At 39.3% G+C, this 19165-nt stretch overlaps 1 protein-coding gene across 8 annotated transcripts in view; it reads left to right on the top strand.

Annotated features, from left to right (window-relative positions):
* Positions 1-2206: 2206 nt before the first annotated feature.
* Positions 2207-19165, top strand: part of POT1 (protection of telomeres 1) — a 102659-nt gene continuing 85700 nt past the window's right edge. For 3 of the 8 annotated variants that reach the window (XM_064142370.1, XM_064142374.1, XM_064142368.1), the window contains exons 1-4: positions 2207-2387; positions 7299-7432; positions 10838-10910; positions 14681-14772. In XM_064142370.1, the coding sequence (XP_063998440.1) occupies positions 2231-2387; positions 7299-7432; positions 10838-10910; positions 14681-14772 (456 nt within the window). In that variant the 5' untranslated portion in view covers positions 2207-2230. The other 5 variants (XM_064142372.1, XM_064142369.1, XM_064142373.1 and 2 more) reach the window with 5 other exon arrangements.

The following is a 19165-nucleotide window of genomic DNA, read 5'->3' as shown; positions in this document are numbered from 1 at the left end:
TTTTAATATTAATATACAGTTGTTGGGGGTGGCAAAAGTCCAAAATACTGAGTTTAATAAATCTGTATTTGTATATAAAATTATCTCACCCCAATTAATTTCTCCCCTCCGCCCAAACCGGCGTAGGTGCTGAGAATACCCCTCTGTGACAAAGGTATACAATTAAAGTTTATTGAGAACAGTGGTGATCAAAGAAACCAGTTCCAAGAAACGTTGTCAGGAACAGTGTGGCGAGTAGGTCAAGGGAGGTTATTCTTCCCCTGTACTCAGCACTGGTCAGGCCACACCTTGAGTACTGTGTTGTGGGAAGCTTTCTCCTGCAGCGGAGCATGAAATGTAAACATCAGGCCCTGTGATGGGAAGTGTCCTTGGGTCTTACTGACTCCCAGGGGCCTAAGCTGGCAACCATGAGCAACCCACGCACAGCTGTCAGGGGGTGGAATCTGCCGGCCCCTTGGGGCGGACGCAGCCCCAAGGGGGGCTGACCCTGGCCAGCCCCCCTGGGTGGTACTCACAGGTTGTTTACCACAGGTAACCTATCTCTGCCTTACACATAACTTGGGGCCAATCTGTACTGTCCACTTCTGCCAGCCCCAGACTGGCTGGAAACACCTCCTCTGGAGCACTATATAAGACGCTGCACTACCCTAATAAAGTTGTACTGATGTACTGATGCACAGATGCCTAGAAGCTGCTGTCTCGAGTCGTCAGTACCCCGATCTCGCCTCTCGCCAGCCTCCGTACCCCGACACTGTGTCCAGTTCTGGGCCCCTCAATTCAAGAAGGATGTTGAGGTGCTGGAACATGTCCAGAGAAGGGCAACAAAGCTGGTGAGGAGCCTGGAGCACAAATCCTATGAGGAGAGGTTGAGAGAGCTGGGCCTGTTTAGCCTGGAGGAGGCTCAGGGGTGATCTTATTACTGTCTACAACTACCTGAAGGGGCATTGTAGCCAGGTGAGGGGTGCCCTCTTCTCCCAGGTAACCAGCAATAGAACAAGGGGACACAGTCTCAAGTTGTGCCAGGGTAGGTATAGGCTGGATATTAGGAAGAAGTTCTTCACAGAGAGAGTGATTTCCCATTGGAATGGGCTGCCCAGGGAGGTGGTGGAGGCACCATCCCTGGGGGTCTTCAAGAAAAGACTGGATGAGGCACTTAGTGCCATGGTCTAGTTGACTGGCTAGGGCTGGGTGCTAGGTTGTACTGGATGATCTTGGAGGTCTCTTCCAACCTGGTTGATTCTATGATTGGAGTATAATATATGTCAAGTGAATGTCTCTCCAGGTTTTCTGAACATGAATTAATTGAAGTGCAGCTACACTTCAGAGAGTTAACCAAACAGCTCTAACATAGGGAGCAGGTTTTGAAGGAAGAGATTTAAAGGCAGAGAAAGGAGAACTTTGTAACTCAGTAGTGATGGAAGACAAGAACAGGAAAGCTGTCCCAGATATCCAGGACTGCAGACGAGAAAAAATGAAAGATAAAAGAGAACAGGCTGGCAGAAGACGTATCTCTGAGGTACTGAAAACAGAAAAGATTAATTCTTTAAAGGAATAAACCTTGTTGTTGAGATGTTGAGCCCTCCGCGCTGTAAGAAATGGCAAGTACTGCTAATGGGATCTGACAGTTTTCAACCTCCAAACATCAGCAAGCCTGACAGGGACCCTGTATCTTAAGCGACGATGTTTTCAAAGCCTGGCCTGATGCTTCCTGCCATTTAACGACAAACGCCAGCATGCAGCAGTATTTTTCGCCTTCATAGTTTTTAACTTTTTGCAAGTGGCAGCTTACAAAAGCCCCTGAACAAGGTTACGACATCCACTTTTCACCGAGCACCCAACACCGGCCCAGCCCCTGCCAGCAGTGGCAATCCCCGCCTGCCATGACGGCTGGAAGTCGTCGCTGCCTCGGATGTTCACGTCGCCGGCAGCCCAAGCTGAGATAGGGGAAGGCCGAAAGAAGGCTGGGAGAAGTCCGTCCTTGGGGCCGATGGGGCAGATAGTGGGCCTCGCCGACCCATTATGGTGCGATGGGCCGGGCCAGGCCAGAGGTTCCTGACCGAGGGAACACTGTACCCCCAGTCGCGCGACCACTGTCTCCTCCACCAGCACCGCCCGCTTCCGTTTCTCCCCAGCCTTTGCACAGCCGGCCGGTGCGGAAGCTTTTATCCGTGGCCGCAGTGCGCACGCTCCCTCAGCCGGGCGGGAGAAGTAGCCGGCACTGCTGGTGCGCATGTGCGGGCCCCGCGGGCATGCTGGGAGGGCGGCCAGAGCCCCGTGCGAGCGGAAGTGGTTTTGTCGGCGGATGGTGTTTGTCGCGCCCTCGGAGGCTGGTACCGGGAGGCCTACGGTCGCGTTCTGCAGCCCCGGTGGCGCAGTGCAGGAGCAAGGTGTGGCGGAACTCTCTGTGCCTTCCATAGGGTTGAGGGGAACGGGCGGGCTGGTCGTCCGTGTCCAGCGGTCCGGAGACCCCGCTGTCTATACGTGGCCTCTGAGCTGCCGCCGCCCCGGGAAGGCAGGGTGCGTGCCGTTTCTTTGCGCCTCTCTGGCTCTTTACTAGGCTTTGCTTTCACCGTGAGACCTGTAGTTGGCTGCACCATCCTTCCTTTCTGAGGTACCCTGCACACGGCCTGTTTTGAGTTTTTTGTTTGACAAACACCGCTGAACGGATTATAAGGCCTTCTTTTTTCTCCGTTTCTATGTTGGCACTGAGTATACTGGCAAAAAGGTTTGCTGTAATTACGCCTGTGCTAATATATCCAAGCTCTTAATTTTAAAGATCAGAGCTTCTTGTGGTTGCTGAATCGACTCTGAAGTAATTACAGTTCACAGCCTGGAAGCATCTATTCTCTAGCCATATTTTCCCGAGATCTTTTTCCGTATGTGTCGGTTCAGTAAAACTTAAGTATTGCTGAGCTAAACGGCAGTGTGGGAATCCCTTTTTCTCTGCTACGATTTCATTATGGCCTCCTTTTCACAATATCATTCTTCTTACCACCCTATTTTTCAGTGCAAAGCTTTAAAATAACAACCTTTAAAACTCTCATAGAGCCACTGTTTGATTCTATAAGTGCATAAACTTTTAGGTGTGTATATTCTCTTGAGCACTAAGTTATCAGGCTTTTAAAGCTTGTATCTGGGGTGTGCTGCAGCTAAAAAAGGAAATGCTCATTATTTTGCTTTCTGTATCAACTGAATTGTTTTCTGGTGTACTGTGGTTTACGATGGTTTTTATGATCTTGGAAGACATGTTCTTTAGACGTCTCAGAAGTAGCGGGCTACAGTATGTTGTTCCACTGTCACAAATTTAAGGTCTAGAAAATTAGGTAGAAAATCAAGGATAGAGCAGAGCAGCGCATAAAAGTTCATAGAATCAATCAGGGTGGAAGAGACCTCTAAGATCATCCAGCCCAAAGCCATTCTTTGGTGTCCATGTTTCAGTTGTTTAAGCAGTTAATTCATACCACATTTGCTTCAAAGGTGTTAATTCTGAGTTCTCATACAATGCGTGTGCTTTCATGTAATTGTTTGCTTGCTTGCATGTTTGTGTTCACTTTCTGCCTGTTTTTTTCACTTTCTGCTACTGGAAGATTAAAGAGGTTTCTATTCGCTGCTATTTTTCTACTCTGTGTGTATGTTGTGTGTCAGTCCTGTTCCCAGGGAATGTCTCATGCTTACCTTTCTTGCAGCCTCTTTTTTTTTTTTAACCACCCACTGTTGTGAATAGCTGTATTTAGCCACTTAAAGACTTCCTGAGCATCAGACTTAGTAGAAATGATCCTTGTTAGCGTTAGAAAGTCAACATTTTGCAAGTAGCGATACCTACCAAACTTATTTTCACTTATCTGCTGCCATTCAGGAGAGCTATACACACTGAGGAGGGCACTAAAATTATATTCATGTTGATTTGGGGAGCCAGTGCTATATCACTCGGTATTTGAAATTTGTAGCTCTTAGAGCTGGACACTCACATTTTTTGTTTATTTAATTGCAAAGAATGAGAACCTGGGAGTTTCAGAGTTTAGAATTTAAAATACATGACTGTAGCTTATTTATTACAGAAGTTAAGATCTGAGAAAAGGTAAATATTGTTTTCTAATTAAATATTATTTATATAAACATCCTCAATTGTCAGAGTGTACAGTAAGTAAATAATATGGGCAGATTCCACTGCCTCAGCTAAAATATGGCTGCATTTTGGAAAATTTCCTGTGTAAATTTGAAGGCATATGTAGAATTTTTGTCCCATTTAACTAAATGGCAAAAGCTCTTTTAAAGCATGGGAAATGCAGCATTTGAAGGTAGTCATCAGAGTTTGTGAATCTGGGTTCCTGTCTTTGACAATGATGTTTGAATTGTAACAAAAATGCATTTTGTTGTTACACATCTTTGCAGGAAAGAAATACCCACAAAAAGTCTATTCAGTCACTCTAGTCCTGTAACAGGAAAAAAAAATGTTAATCCATTATGTTGTACATCTCCCTAGCTCATTATAGTGCTGCTGGATGAAGATCGATATTGCTGATTAACTTTGAAGTTGACTGTAGGTGGATAGATCAAATTCTCAGTCTGCTAGAATGAACTGAAAATCTTTGTAAGACTTCTAATTGCTCTTTGAAGTACTCTAGTGAGGACAGCCAACCACAATGGCACAGACAGAAGATAAAATTCTCATCCAACAGTTTCCAGAGCTCCCAGGTGAGGTTATGGCAGCACAGAAAACTGTCTGATGTTGTCACTTCACCTTTGATTAATGTGTTGTAGCTCTTCCCTCTTTCCATCTCTCCCGCAGTCTCCCCCCTCACCCCACCCCCTTCCAAAAAAAAAAAAGGTACCAGCATTGGCACCTAAACTGGTCAAGAACAATATTATTTTTGAGTTTTGCGCATGCTGTTATGTCTTTATAACATCTTGGGTGTTATGAAGGAGAAAGATATTGAGACTTGAATTAGAATTTTTGGACCCTTGTAAGAATTCAGAATCTGCTGTTTCATATAAAGTCACTGACATTTGATGATACATCAGTTTTGCCCCAGGAAAAAAAGATTTTGTTTCTGTTTTGTGATGTGTCAAAGCTCTCCACCCTGCTGTCCATTCCAGGTAGTTGTTGATCTTCTTTATGTCTTCTGGGTTTCTTTCAGAGGAGAAATTCTCTATGAGAATCTAACTAATAAAGCTTACATTTGACGTTTGATTGAGGTGTAAGCTAATGTTCTGCTTTGCAACAGAGATGAAGTTTGTTAGTTTGTAACTAGTTAATTCTTTGCCAGTTACTTGTTTTTATATAAATTCTTTCTGCACATGTCCCAGGTAATAAACTATTGAGTCATCTCTTCTTGGTAGTTGTGATGGTTTGGGGGTTACCCCGCCCCCCCACACTTTGTATTTGCCCCAGCTAACTCAGACGGACCCTGGGAATATAGATGAAGCAATTTATTTACAGCTAGCAGAATTTACAAGCAGCTATTTACAATATATACAGTTATATACAATTATATACAGAAATATACAAAAGGATAAACAATATAAAAGCACAACTCCCCTCCCAGAAACCTGAGTCCCCAGGAGGGGCTCTCAAACCACCCCAACACCTCCCCTGGCCCTCTCAACCTTACCCCAGTTCTCAGGAAGAATAGAGGTGCAGCCAAGAGGTTAGGGAGCAGGGTTAGTAGGAGCAGGGTTAATGAGATGTGACCAGGTCTAAGGCAAAAGCAAGAGTGAGAGACAAAATGGAGAATGTTTTCTTCTTCTTCCCAGAGTTCTCAGCGAGACTGTGAGAGAAGTTGACATCAATTGTTTTCATTTCACTGCCTGTTATCTAGTTCTTCTACCAAAACATTCCAGCTTGCTTCAAACTAGCACAGTAGTCAAGCTCTTAGTTATCAGTATTTGGTAAGCTGTGTCCATTTCACAAAATATATTGTGTTTTGAGTAACTGCCTCCCAGAGCCTCTGTGTCTTCTGAATGTTCTAACGCCGCCTTATTTCATGCACCCTAGGGAGGAAGTTACAGAGAAACAAGTTGCTTGCTGACTTAAGTTATAAAGTATGGAAATATATATGGTAAGCAGGGAAGATTCATGGCAGTGTGGCCTTGTTATCCTCCTACTCCTGAGTCTCTTGAGTTCTTGGGGCTGCTTAGTATTTTGGAGTAGATGAGGACTAGTTTTCAAAGTGTGTTTCCCTTTTAAATGAATAATTTAAAAACATTGTATCCAGGCAGTAAGGCATATCTGTAATACTGCTGAGTCTCTGCACTTGTATGCTTTAACTTAAGTTTATAACTTTTGATCAAGTGATCTTTCCATTTCGCAAAGGTTTTCTATTTCCATTTAATTGTAAGTGAAATTTTGTAATAATTCAGTTTGTCCTTCCCTGAAAAAGCATTTCCAAACTGAAATGAAAATGTAATTTAAACTTTTATTTAGTAAAATACCAAAGTTTTGTGTCCATTTGAAAGTAGAGGAAGTATTGTTGTTCACTATCATATAAAAATCGATAAAACTTTGAAATTAGGACTGTGGCTGTAATAATGCAAGCTGGGTTTTTAGAAAATAAATCCTATTTTTTGCTTAGGTGATTAAGAGATAAAATTGATAATGCTGTGACTTTCCTGTAGACAACCACAATAAAAATTGTACATCAGTAAGAAAATACTACTTTTGCTAGATCATTTTCTAATAGTTCTCATGTCTGTAACTTTACTATAATAGACTAACCTTCCTCTTCCCCATTCTCAATATTATTAGTGATGTCACCAAGAATTTTTCATTGACATTTAGCACAGTGAGAACAAATAAAATACAGGTCAAACATTTCTTAGCTTTTTTTCCAGTGCATTCAATATTTAGCATTTGTAGATATCTGTCTTTATTTTTTTCTTCACTTGATACTTTGATCCATGTTTTTTAATTTGTACTTAAGATTTTTCTTGTAGTTGTAAATTAAGTGACAGACATTTTACTCTGATGCGGTCAAATTGTCTTATAGGGAAACAGCTAAATATGGAGACCCGTTCTGGAGAAGGAGTCATTCAAAGTCTCTTGCGTTTCTGTACATAAAATACTCACATAGTTTACATTATGGTTTGCATTAATATATGAAGTAATACACTGTTGACAAGTAAATGTTTGTCTCTTCATGCCATTCATGGTACTAAGACATGAAGCCACTTAGCCTTGCATAATTAAAGTTTCTTCTTATGAACTAGATAAATACTCTATTTCTGAGTAAATGGAAATTTCTTATAACTCTTGATTTGAACCAGATGACTATTTTCAAAAGCCTATAATTTTTATTTAGAGACAGCGGCTATGCCTGTTCTATTACTGAAGATCATTAATGGATTATCTGATATGCCACTACCAAGCTATGTTGAGAAGGAGGAGTTGAATAATTTGCGAGAAGGTGTTGATTATACCAACAGATACTTTCAGGTAACTTATCAATAAAAGAATGTTGGCTTACTTTGACACAGCTCCTGATGTGAGAGACCTCCATGTTCCAGCTCTGTTGTTTAGTTGCTGTAGCTATCTGTCTTTGTGTGCATCTGTTGCGTATCTTAAAACAAGGAAAAATTATGTCCCCATTCTACTTTATTACACTTTAGCGTTGACTTTATTGGTTCACAGTTCTGGACTTCCTTTTACCTTGTTAGATTTAATTCTTATAAGAGATTTTCGTACTCAAAAAAGCATGGACTCGTTTAAAAATGCATTAATATGCAGAAGGCTATGCTAAAAATTGATAGATTTGGGAAAGTTCAGTGGTTATTTTGCTTTTGAAAAAATAGTAGTATGCACTATGATCCTGTTAAAAGGTCATATTTCAGACTAATGACTTCTAAAGCAGTTTTCCTTTCTTATATGAAGCAATGCAATATCCAGTTTTATGAAAACAGCTCTGTAACAACTGCCTGCATCAAGCTGCAATTCATTTTTTTATCATTACCAAGTATGCATTTGTGTTTTACAGTAGTCCCACATATATTTCAGATTGGAAGTACAGTCCTAGTATACTGGCAAAATAGAGATTTTTTTTCTTTATATTACTAGCACAAGTATAGTCTGTAAAATGCAGTGTTAGTTCTTAAGAGTTTTCTAACCTGTTTATTTTTTGTGACTTGTTCTGAAAATCCTTTTAATAATCTCTGATGCTTAAGTGGCAGGAAGTCAACGTCATGCCATACTTACCCATAGTCTGATGCAAAAAAAAAAAAAGATGGGGAGGAGGGAAAAAATACCCAAACCTCAGAAGAAAAAATAAGCTAATTCTGTACAAAATCTTAGCTGGTTTGAGTTCTTAAAAATTGTAAGCTGAACTGGCCTAATGGTTTTCTGTTTACAAAAAATATTTTTCTTCCCCACGTGTATTCTCTAGCAGGAGACTATCCATATTGCTGCTGCTGTCACTCTGGCCTGGTTCATTATGGTGTCGGAGGTGCCAGCAGTGCAGTTAAAGTGAAGGAACAAAACTAGCCTTTTTGGAAGCAGGGAGCAGAATGTGATAGAAGGTAATTTGATTAGAGTGATCCAGCTTCCCTTAGGTCTCATAAAAGGACAAATGGAAACATCAATAACCAGTGCTGCTAGTAAACAGGGCTTTTATTCCATAGGGTGTAGTTTTCTGTCCTATTCACCTGCAAGGCATATAGGCTTTCCTGCTTTTAAGAGCTATGTCTGTAAGCATCCCTCACACAAATTTTACTTTGTTCACAAAGGAAATGTTGAAGCAGACAAGAATGGATTATAAATTAGCAAATGTTTCTGCCAAAATAAATGTTTTCATTAGGAAACCAGAATAATTATCACCAGACTGATTTAAAACATACATGCAGTGTTATTGCTGATTGCTGAAACAGAAAGCATGTATAATCTTTTTCTCAAACTTCTGCTTTATGCTAAGAGAACTTCATGCTGTGGCTGACATGGATTAGTAGGTGACTAAAACAGCTTGGCATAAAAACAGTGCAAGTGGAGAGCAGATAAGACTGGTGCTAATGCGCCATTACATATGTAGCAAAATCCCGTTCTGCAGGCTGAGTTTGAAGCAAACCTTAGAATGGGCTGATGTTAGGTTATCTTAGTGGTGGCAAGGCACACTGTCACTCCAGACCTGCCAAAATGGGAATCAGGTCCTGCTTTACAGAGTGCAGAAGAGAAGAGAAAGATTTTTCTGAAATGTGTTCTGGAAAACAGCAGTACCATCCAGAATGCTTCTGCTTGGCTTGTGTGCTTCAGTCCTTTCATTCTGAAACTTTTTTTGTTTTCTGCTGTTCCTCTGAATTATGCAAACTTTAACTTTTATTTGTAGGAACACAGTGCAAGCAATGTTCATACATCCTCAGTTGTGACATCTGTTAACTGAAATTAATGCCATCTCCCATTAATTCATCGTGTTCTGAATTGCACTGTAGCAAGGATGTAGCAAATCTGTACATCAGCTGCCAAATTAGCTTTTGGGCCGGATGGAAGAATGAAGCTGCAGCATGAAGGAGATAGATTCACTAGAGGAATTGCACATAGTTTTAGGGTGAGTCTAGTGGTATATAGAATAGGGTTTGGGAGAAGTTTGTCTATGAGTTCAATAAGCAATGCAGGATTTGTGGAGGAAGAGTGAATTTGAACAGGTCTTGCTCAGGTTCGTGTTGTTGAAGTTTGGAGCTGTTGTGGTTAGAGTCATGCACCTCAACTTGTAAGAGAGAAGCAACAATATACTCTATTGATATGAAATGGTGAGTTAACATTGGTTTAATAAAATTTGATGGTATGATACGCTTGATTATTTACTACATAGAGGGCAGGGTCAGGCACATCTGTCAGGGAGACCTTCCCATTGAGTGATGAGTTTCAGAAAGGTTTAGTAAGTGTTTACTAACTTTTAAGTCAAGCTTTGCACTGAATACATGTGCTATAAAATTGTTATGATTTACCTGACTATCATCTTAATGTTGCTTTTGTGCATTTATTTGCCTCTGCTGCCTCTTTAGAAGAAACCTTTCATTTTTTGTGCTGTTTGTGTAGCTCTCTTAAACTAGAGTCTGCTCTCAAATTTTTGTATTTTCCATTATTAAACCAATTTCTGTGTTTTTATCCTTGAGAAGGATACAGTGCTTTGTCTGTCATACTGTGGAAGAATGCATTTGATTGACTTTTTACTACTGTTGAAGGAGAACCTTTTTTGATGAGTTATCATGTTTTTAACAAAATGCATTTGTTTCAAAGAGAAATTAACATCATGGAAGTTGTTGGCCTGTGATTTTTGCTTATTTGTAATTCAAACTTTAGTATAGAGTACTTTTACGTAAGTAATAGAATCTTTTAATCTTTTAGATTGTTTATATCACTGACAAATAAATAGATCGCTATATACTCAGAACCTTGTAGTATTGTCCTACCAGATGTACAGATTTTTTTTTTCCTTTACAAATACTATATCTTCATATGTCTTTTATCTCTTAACTGTGATTTTGTTTTGATATTTACGTTTGCCTTTGGAGAAATTACCGTGTCTTTTACAATTCTGATCACTCTGGTTTTTGTATTGCTTTTCTGATTTTGTGCTATAACTGCAATGGTAACTAATAAGAGGTCCTTTCATAGCTACTTTTTCATTATTGAGTCTAACCTTATGATCTAGTCAGTATCTTCTGAGTAGTATTGACTGGTAATATTTACTTAATTGTATCCCAAGAATATTATTTTTCAATAACGTCTTTAGCAGGTGTTATTTTTTAAAGAATTCAATTCTACCTTTTTTAATCTTACAAATGTTTCAGTAGCTTTGAGGCATGTAGTCTTAGTTCACAGTGTCTTCTTTCTTTTTTTTTTTTAACTTTCTAGGGAATAGTTATTCTTTCCTACCCATTAACGAAACTTGCAGATGGGACAAACCTTTTCAAGGTTGTTCTTCAAGGTACTACATTTAAATATGCATTTAAAATTTAGTTTGTTAAACATCTTTACACTTTTTAAAATGTGCTATTGCATCACTGTTACTTGCCTCTCTAGGGTACAGTAAAATATTATTTAAAATTCTCTTTAAAAGTGTACTTTCTCTACAAAAATTGTTTTATAAGTTTATGCCTGGAGAGTTAGTGGACCCATTACAATTTTTATATTTCAGTAGACTTCTAGTTGCTGAATCCTTCAAAATACTGTCCTGGAAATGCATTAGCTATGTGTACAGATTTGGCAGTGTATCTTTAAACTGCTTATCATAAAGAGGGACTAAGAAAAATGCACATTTGATAGCTACCAAATAATATGCCTGGTATATACTATGTAAGTACTCACTTACTATAGGTCAGTATGTTGATTAGTAGCAAAATATTTGTATTTAACTCTAATTTTAAAATGAGATTTCAGTGTATTAATCAGATATTTCAATATCAGTAGACATATCAACACGGCAAAAGATTTAAGTTGTACATCATGAAATAAATGATACTCAAAAATAATATGTCCCCTCCAGCCAGGAAGGAGAAGGATGTCATTAGTCAGGAGCCAGTTGGATTCAAGGAATTTTCCATTTCTTTCTCTTTTCTTCTCAGCTACTTCCTTGCACTGGTTAGAAAATCATCATTTGTTCACTTTGCGCCTTCCTAATTCTATGGCTCAGCAGTCGGCTGGGGGATGCAGCCAGCGACTGGTATTAGCAGAGGTGAACAAAGTTGATGGGACCTGAGTCAGTTTCTCTGTTGGCTTCACAATTTCCAAAGAGAGATAAAACACTACCTTGAGCCTTGCTGATTTCACATGGCTATTCAGAGGGGCACAGAGTTTCTGGCCTTTCTTCACAGCCTCAAAAAAATGTTTGTGCACAAGAACATAATTGCTTTGGTCCTCCTAGAAAGCTGTTCATTGATACCTGTATGTCTTGGGATGGCTACAATTTATGTAGTTCTACAATATAGTCTGTGTTTAAACATCAGGTGTGACTGCATAATATATCCCCTCTACTACTCTATGGTTAATTATCCAATTGGAAAATTTTGTTATTTCTGTTTAATGTACACTGATGTAAAATGTATGCACATTTTAAATGTACCTCTTAAGATTAATATTCTGCTTGTTATAGTTAGCATGTAAAAGCAGTTGTATAAATATTTGAAAGGATTTTCTGTTTGTAGATAAATTAGAATGAAAAGTGTTAAACTTTGTAGATCAACTTATTTTGGAAAACTTCCATTACAAAGGGAACCGTAGACTCATAAAAATTGTTTTTTGTTGGAAAAGACCTTTGAGGTCATTGACTCACACCATTATCCAACTTTTCCAAGTCTGGTATTAAGCCATGTCCCTTAGCACCATATATATACATGTTTTACACACCTCCAGAGATGGTGATTGAAATACCTAACTGAAGAGCCTGTTCCAGTGTTTGATAACCCTTTCAATGAGTAAGTTTCTTCTGACATCCAATCTAAACCTCCCCTGGTGCATTTCCTGTTGTCTTCTCACTTGGTACTAAAGAAAAGAAACACACATCTTACTACAGCCTTATTTCAGAACAGATAAGGTTGCCCTTCAGCCTCATTTTCTTCAGACTAAACAACCCTAGTTCATTAATAATAAGAGTTGTTCTCCAGACCCTTTACCATCTTTGCTGCCTTTCTTTAAACATACACCAAGTGCTCAATATCTTTCTTGTAATGGTGGGCTTAAAAGTGAACACAGTGTTGAAGGTGTAACCTCACCAGTGCTGGGCATGATCGCTTCCCTGGTCCTGCTGGCTACATGATTCCCGATACAGGATGCTGTTGGCTGCCTTGGCCACCTGGGCACACTACTGCCCCATATTCATCTGGCTGTTGATCAATGGTCCCAGGTCGTTTTCTACCAGGCAGCTTTCCAGCCACTCAGCACCAAGCGTGTAGCATTGCATGAGATTGTTGTGAGCCACATGCAGGACCTGGGACTCAGCCTTATTGAGTCTCATATAGTTGACCTCAGCCCATCAGTTCAGCCTGTCCATAACCCCTCTGAAAAGCCTTCTTACCCTCAAGCTGATGAATGCTTCCTCCCAAGTTTGTGTCACCTGTAAACTTAACTGTGGGTGCACTTGATTCTCTCAGGTCATTGATAAAGTTATTCAACCACATTGGCCCCAAAACTGAGCCTTTGGGAAATGCCACTTGTGACCAGCTGCAAATGGGATTTATCTCTATTCAACACCACTCTGAGCCTGGCCATTCAAGACATGTGTTTTGGTGGTTTTTTTCACTCAGCAAAGCATCCATGCAAGCTGTAAGCTGTCAGTTTCTCCAGATGCATGCTGTGGGAGACAGTGTCAAGGCTTTACTAAAGTCCATGTGAGCAATATCCACAGCATATCCCTCATCCACTAAGCAGACCACCTGGTTATAGAAGGAGGTCAGGTTTGTCAAGCAGGATCTGCCCATCACGAACTTGTGCTAACTGGTGGTCCAGTTGCCCTGCATACGCTGCAGAATGGCATACATAATGGTCTGCTCCATGACTTTCCCTAGAAATTAAATCAGATTGACAGGTCTGTACTTCCCTGGTTCTTTGTTCTGTCCCTTCTTTTAGATGGGCATCACATTTGCCAATCTTCAGTCAGCTAGGACCTCTCCACTTCACTAGGACTGCTGGTAAATAATGGAAAGTGGCTTGGTGAGCACTTCATCCAATTTGCTCAGTACTCTGGTGTATGCCATCCAGCCTTATAGATTTGTGTGTGCCTAAGTGATGCAGCAGGTCTATTGCATTATGAGGGCTTCATTCTGCTCCTCATCCCTATCTTCTAGCTCAGGGGACTGGGTACCCATCAAACAGTTCAACTGGTCTTACTACTAAAGACTGAGGTAAGGAAGGTATTGAGTACCTCAGCCTTTTCCTCATCCTTAACCACCGTTTTTCCTTCTGCATCCAGGAAAGAACAGAAATGCTCCTGAATACTCCTTTTACTGCTAATATATTTGTAGAAGCATTTATTGTTGCTCTTCTGATTTTCTCTCTGTGTAGCACTGTGACAACTTTGTAAACCTGAGTGACCTGCCCCATCTAAGACCCCAGACTCCTTTTTTACCCCAAGTTTGAACTAAATGTCTCATGTAGCTAGGCCAGCCTTCTTCCCTACCAACTCATCTTTCAGCACATAGGGGCAGCCTTTTCCTGAAGTTTTTAGAGTTCTCTCCTGAACAGTGTCCAGCCTTGATGGACTTCTTTGCTCCTCAGGACTGCTTCCCAAGGGACTCTCAACCAATCTCCAAAATAGACCAAAGCCTACCTGCTGAAAGTCCAGGGTGGCAGTTCTGCTGACCCTCCTCCAACAACTGAGAGCTCTGTGTGCATTGTGTACAAGACAGTCCCCAGTCATATCACCCACAAGTCCTTCTCTGTTCAAAAACAGTAGGTCCAGTAGGGTGCCTTCCCTGTTTGGCTCCCACACCATCTGTATCAGGCAGTTATTCTCCACACACTCTAGGAACCTCTAAACCAGAAATCATGAGTCTTTTCCCAGATGCCTGTCTCTCCATCTTGGTTGAGTGGCCTATAATAGACTTCCACCAGGCTATCTACCTTGCTGGCCTTCCCCCTGATTCTTACCTGTAAACACTCCCTACTGTCACCGTCATTAAGCTCAAGACAATGAACATACTGTTTTGTTCTGGAGAATTTATGGTAACTGGAATCATTTCTTTGTTGTTTTATTCTCTCTAGATACAGGTAACTTGTATTCACAGATCAACAGCATCAATGTTTTAATATATGGAAAAATGGCAGAGGATTGTTCAAAAATTCTACACCATGGGGTAAAATACTTTTTCTTTTTTCCTTCCTATTTTAGATACTGTTTTCCACAAATGTGTGTTTAATTCTTACCATGTCTTTGTATAACTATCACAAAAACTAGAAATATTCCACTTGGTGAGTTCAGATCTATCAATGGGAACTTAGAAAGTGTTTATTTATGTAAATCCTTTCTAACAACAATCTGGAAATAAAACAATTTGCTTTGCCAGTGCTATTTACCTAGCAATTAAAGATCATTAATATGGATGATATTCATCCATTTTTGTTTGTAATTTCAGTGTGTATTGCTACTTAATAAGATAGATTTTACAATTGATTTAAAAGACATTTATACTGTTTTAAAAGAATTCTTTCAAAACTGCATGTATGGTTTTCTTTATTGGCTTTATTTTCATTATTCTTCAGAGATTAGCTCCAGGCTAAAGGACATAGAAAAGTCAGCCTATGAATTGTGTTGTAGCTAAAGAAGGAAAACAGACAGAAAAAATCCTACATCATATTAGTATTTTTTATTAGATTCCCTGTCACCTTGCTGACATTTCACTATTAGTCATATATTGTGCTAGTGTGAGGATAGCTGGGATATTTTAGTGAGAGAAATTAGATTATAGGCTGTGAAAAGGAAACAGTGGTGTCTACTTCACTCATAGGCTTGCTGAGATGTATAAAAACAAGAACACAAAACGTAGATAAGACAGTTGCTCTCTGAGTGCCGCTGGTGCCTGTACTTTTCTTCCTAGCCTGCTGTCTGTGTAACTAATCCTTCTACTTTGTAACCCCCCCCAGGCAATCCTCCAAACTCACCTTGCATGTAAGGCAAACCCTGGGATAAGATAGAGGGGTGGAAAGGAGGTGGAAGGGTGGTTGGGAGCCCCTCCTGAAGACTCTGGTTTCTGGGGTGTAGTATTTCTGAATTACCTTTACCTTGTCTATTTCTGTATGTAACTATATATTTGTGTATATAGGCTTGTATATTGTGCTAAGCTGTAAGTATATAGCTTCATTTCTTAATTTCCAGCTGGCTGAGTCTAGTCTGGGTGATGTCGTAAGAGTGGGAGAGGCGGGTAACACCCAAACTGTCACATATATAAAATTAATAATAGTGTACAATACCTTATGAGCTCATCATAGGGCTTTTTCATTTGTAATATAAAGTCTCACTATATCACAGAATGATTCCGAATGGAAAAGACCTTTAAAGATCTTCCAGTTCTAACCTCTTGCCATAGACAGGGCCATCAGCTTGCTCCAAAATACCATCCAGCCTAACTTTGAACACTTCCAATTGTGGGGCATCCACAGCTTCTTTGGACAGCATGTACCAGTGTCTCATTAGCATTCATATAGAGAATTTCTTCCTTGTGTCCGTTTTATACTTGCCCACTGTCAATTAAAACCATTGCCCGTTGTTCTCTTGCTACAGGCCTTGGTAAAATGTCTTTCTCGTTAAAAAAATGGAAATATTAGTGTTGAAATATGTCTCTGTTCTTAGTTTTTAGAAATATTTGTTAAGCACAAAAGTTAAAAGACTTTCTCAAATGTGGAGAACTTAATGCTACACCTGAACACTGATGGTCTGTATATGTTGAAAACAGGTAAAAATTACAGCAGACCATAGGGCATGCCATTAAAATAGCACTTGAAGTCCAAGTTGCTTTATGATTTTTTAATTTCAATTCAGAGACATGCATATTCTTTTTATGCAATTCTGCCTCAGATGAAATCACAACTTCTGCTTGGCTCCTGTATTTATTTATTTATAAGTTAAAAATATTTTATTTTTATTTAATTTATTAATATTTCTTGATAGTCATCTTTCTGTTTCTGTTTCATCTTGCTCTACATTGAATCAGCTTCAAAGATGCAGCAATTCTTGAGATATATGGGACCAGAACTGCTCATTTCAAGAATTACACATATAATTACAGCTGAGGCATTTTGATAATGTATAGTAAACTGTGTTATGATGTTTTACAGTTACGTGCTCATAAATATTCAGATGCCGAAAACCTTTGAATCTCTGTTTTCAGCATTGTTAGTCTGACTAAATTAATAGGAATTTGATGAATATGTATGGATAAGAGAAGGAAATGAATGTTTAATTATGGCCTTTATCATGTAGACAGTCCTCGAACATCAGGTGACATATGCTGAGTGCCTTTTCAAATGAGTATAAAAATGTATTTTGTTGAAGAAAGAAATTAGTGTTTCTCTTTTATTTTTCAACAGAGATACTTTCCAGATTTTTGGTTGAAGGTCAGTAGAGGTTTAGAAGTTACAAAGGACAGACTGACAGTTCGTAAAAAAGCTTTGTCAGTTGTTGAAGAAAGTTATAAAGTTATAGTTGTGTCCTAGTGTAGCATTTAAAGAAAAATTTAAAATTGCAGGATCATGTATAGATGTAAACTTTCTTTGGAAATGGAAGATGTTAGCATAAATCTTTGCAGACTGTTCTTACTCTTGTCACACTTAACTTGCTTTAGTTACATTCACATAAATCATTTTATTAATTAATACATTATGAATGATAAATAATATTTAAAATGCTTACTGTATTTTTAATCCATCTGTAAAATACTTCTGAAGCATTTCAGAATACAATTCTTTGTACCTTGTCCCTTCAGTTAAGTGTGAAATCAAGGTAATTGTTATACCTGCAATGTGTGGGCAAGGCTGTGGTCAAGTCATTGTTCTGTTACTAGTTGCATAAGCACTTCTTAGTCTTGATGCCTTGTCAGCAGTCTTGTGGGTGAAATGGGACTACATGACCTCCACCTTCATGCCTGTTTATCCTGGGAACACAGACTGACTGGATCTTCAAAGGTGATCCAAGGTCTGGAACACCTCTGCTGTAGAGAAGATTCTGAGCATAGAGAAGATTCCGAGAGGCCCTTATAGCTGCCTTCCAATACCTGAAGGGATTCTACATGAAGGCTGGACAGGGACTTTTCATAATGGTGTCTAGCAACAGGACAAGAGGGAATGGTTTTAAGCTGAGGGAGACTACTTTTAAATTGGATCTTAGGAACAAGTTCTTCAGCACAAATATGGTGGGACTCTGAAATAGGCTGCCCAGGGTGGTTATGGATGCCAAGCTGGGTGAGGCCTTAAGCAGCTGAGTCTAGTTGCCAGGCATCCCTGCCCATGGTGGGGAGGTTGAAGTAGATGATCTCTAAGGTCCCCTCCAACCTAAACCGTTCTGTGGTTCACCTAGCCTCAGTGTTTGCATTGATCACTGTGTGTTTATCAGTGTGTTTGTGCTTTCTCACAGATTCATGATTTTCCACAGTTTGTGCTTCCAACAGAACTTCCAATTACTCTTAGTTAAAGGTGAAATGGAAACTAATGTTTTGAAATCTAATAGAGGATGATATCTCAAAGCGCTGTGCCAGCCTCTTGTAAATTTTTTCATGTTTAGAAACTGCAACTCACAACCTATCAAAGCTGACCATGAATTTGTAACAGATCTGAGCATATATCTGTTCTTTCTACGTATGAAAGTAGATTTTAAGTTTACTGTTTTGGTTTTTAACTTAATGAATTTGTGAAGTCCTTTCATGAGTGTTTTCTGAATGCTGTGTTATGCATTGCATATTACATGAGAATAATCATCAGTAGTTTAATACCATTCACAAAAAAAACATTTCTTTTTACTATGAGCCTGTGTGAATTTAAACTTCCTTCTGACACAGGAGAATGAGACAAGTCAAGTCAGCTATACAGAGCTCCAATTCTGACTCGGCAACCAAGTCCCAGAGTCTTCTGCAGACTGCAATATAATAAAATGCTGAAATGGGAATAATATATAGCAAGGCAAAGATTTTTAGATTAAGGTTGATTCCACTGTTGGAGGAACACCATGTTTAGCATCAGCAGCAGTGAAGGGAAAGCCACATGCTTACACCTGGTTTCTGCAAAATAGCAGAGTTTCCTGAAGGTTGTGTTTGTATCTGGAGAGATTAAACAATTTTAATGTGTGGTAGCAGGATGGTGTGTGCCAGATGCAGGGAATACTGGGCTGTTTAATTATGGCTTATATTTAGCTGACTTAAATATTAGCTTTTAGTTAGAGTATACATTGTACTCCTATTTACAACAATACTGAAAATTACCATACTCAAAGTAGTTTTGTTGTATATTAAATTGTCAGATCAAATTTATGTTTTCTGCAGGTTTTTGTTTGTTTGTCATTTGTTTTGTTTGTTGGGGTTTTTTTTGTTTCTATTTTTTTTTCAAATTCTGTAATAACTAAATATATCACTGTCACTTAAACTAGCAGCCTTTCTTTTTCTTGCACAAAGCATCTAAGTTTTGATCTAAACCATTTGGAGTAAAGTTGCCAGGTTTCTGAATGGGCAAAAAAGAGCCATCATAGTCCAATATTTGGCTAAA

Source organism: Pogoniulus pusillus, chromosome 4 (assembly GCF_015220805.1).
Source record: "Pogoniulus pusillus isolate bPogPus1 chromosome 4, bPogPus1.pri, whole genome shotgun sequence".
In the NCBI taxonomy this organism is placed as follows: domain Eukaryota; kingdom Metazoa; phylum Chordata; class Aves; order Piciformes; family Lybiidae; genus Pogoniulus; species Pogoniulus pusillus.
This window is presented reverse-complemented; position numbering and strand designations above follow the sequence as displayed.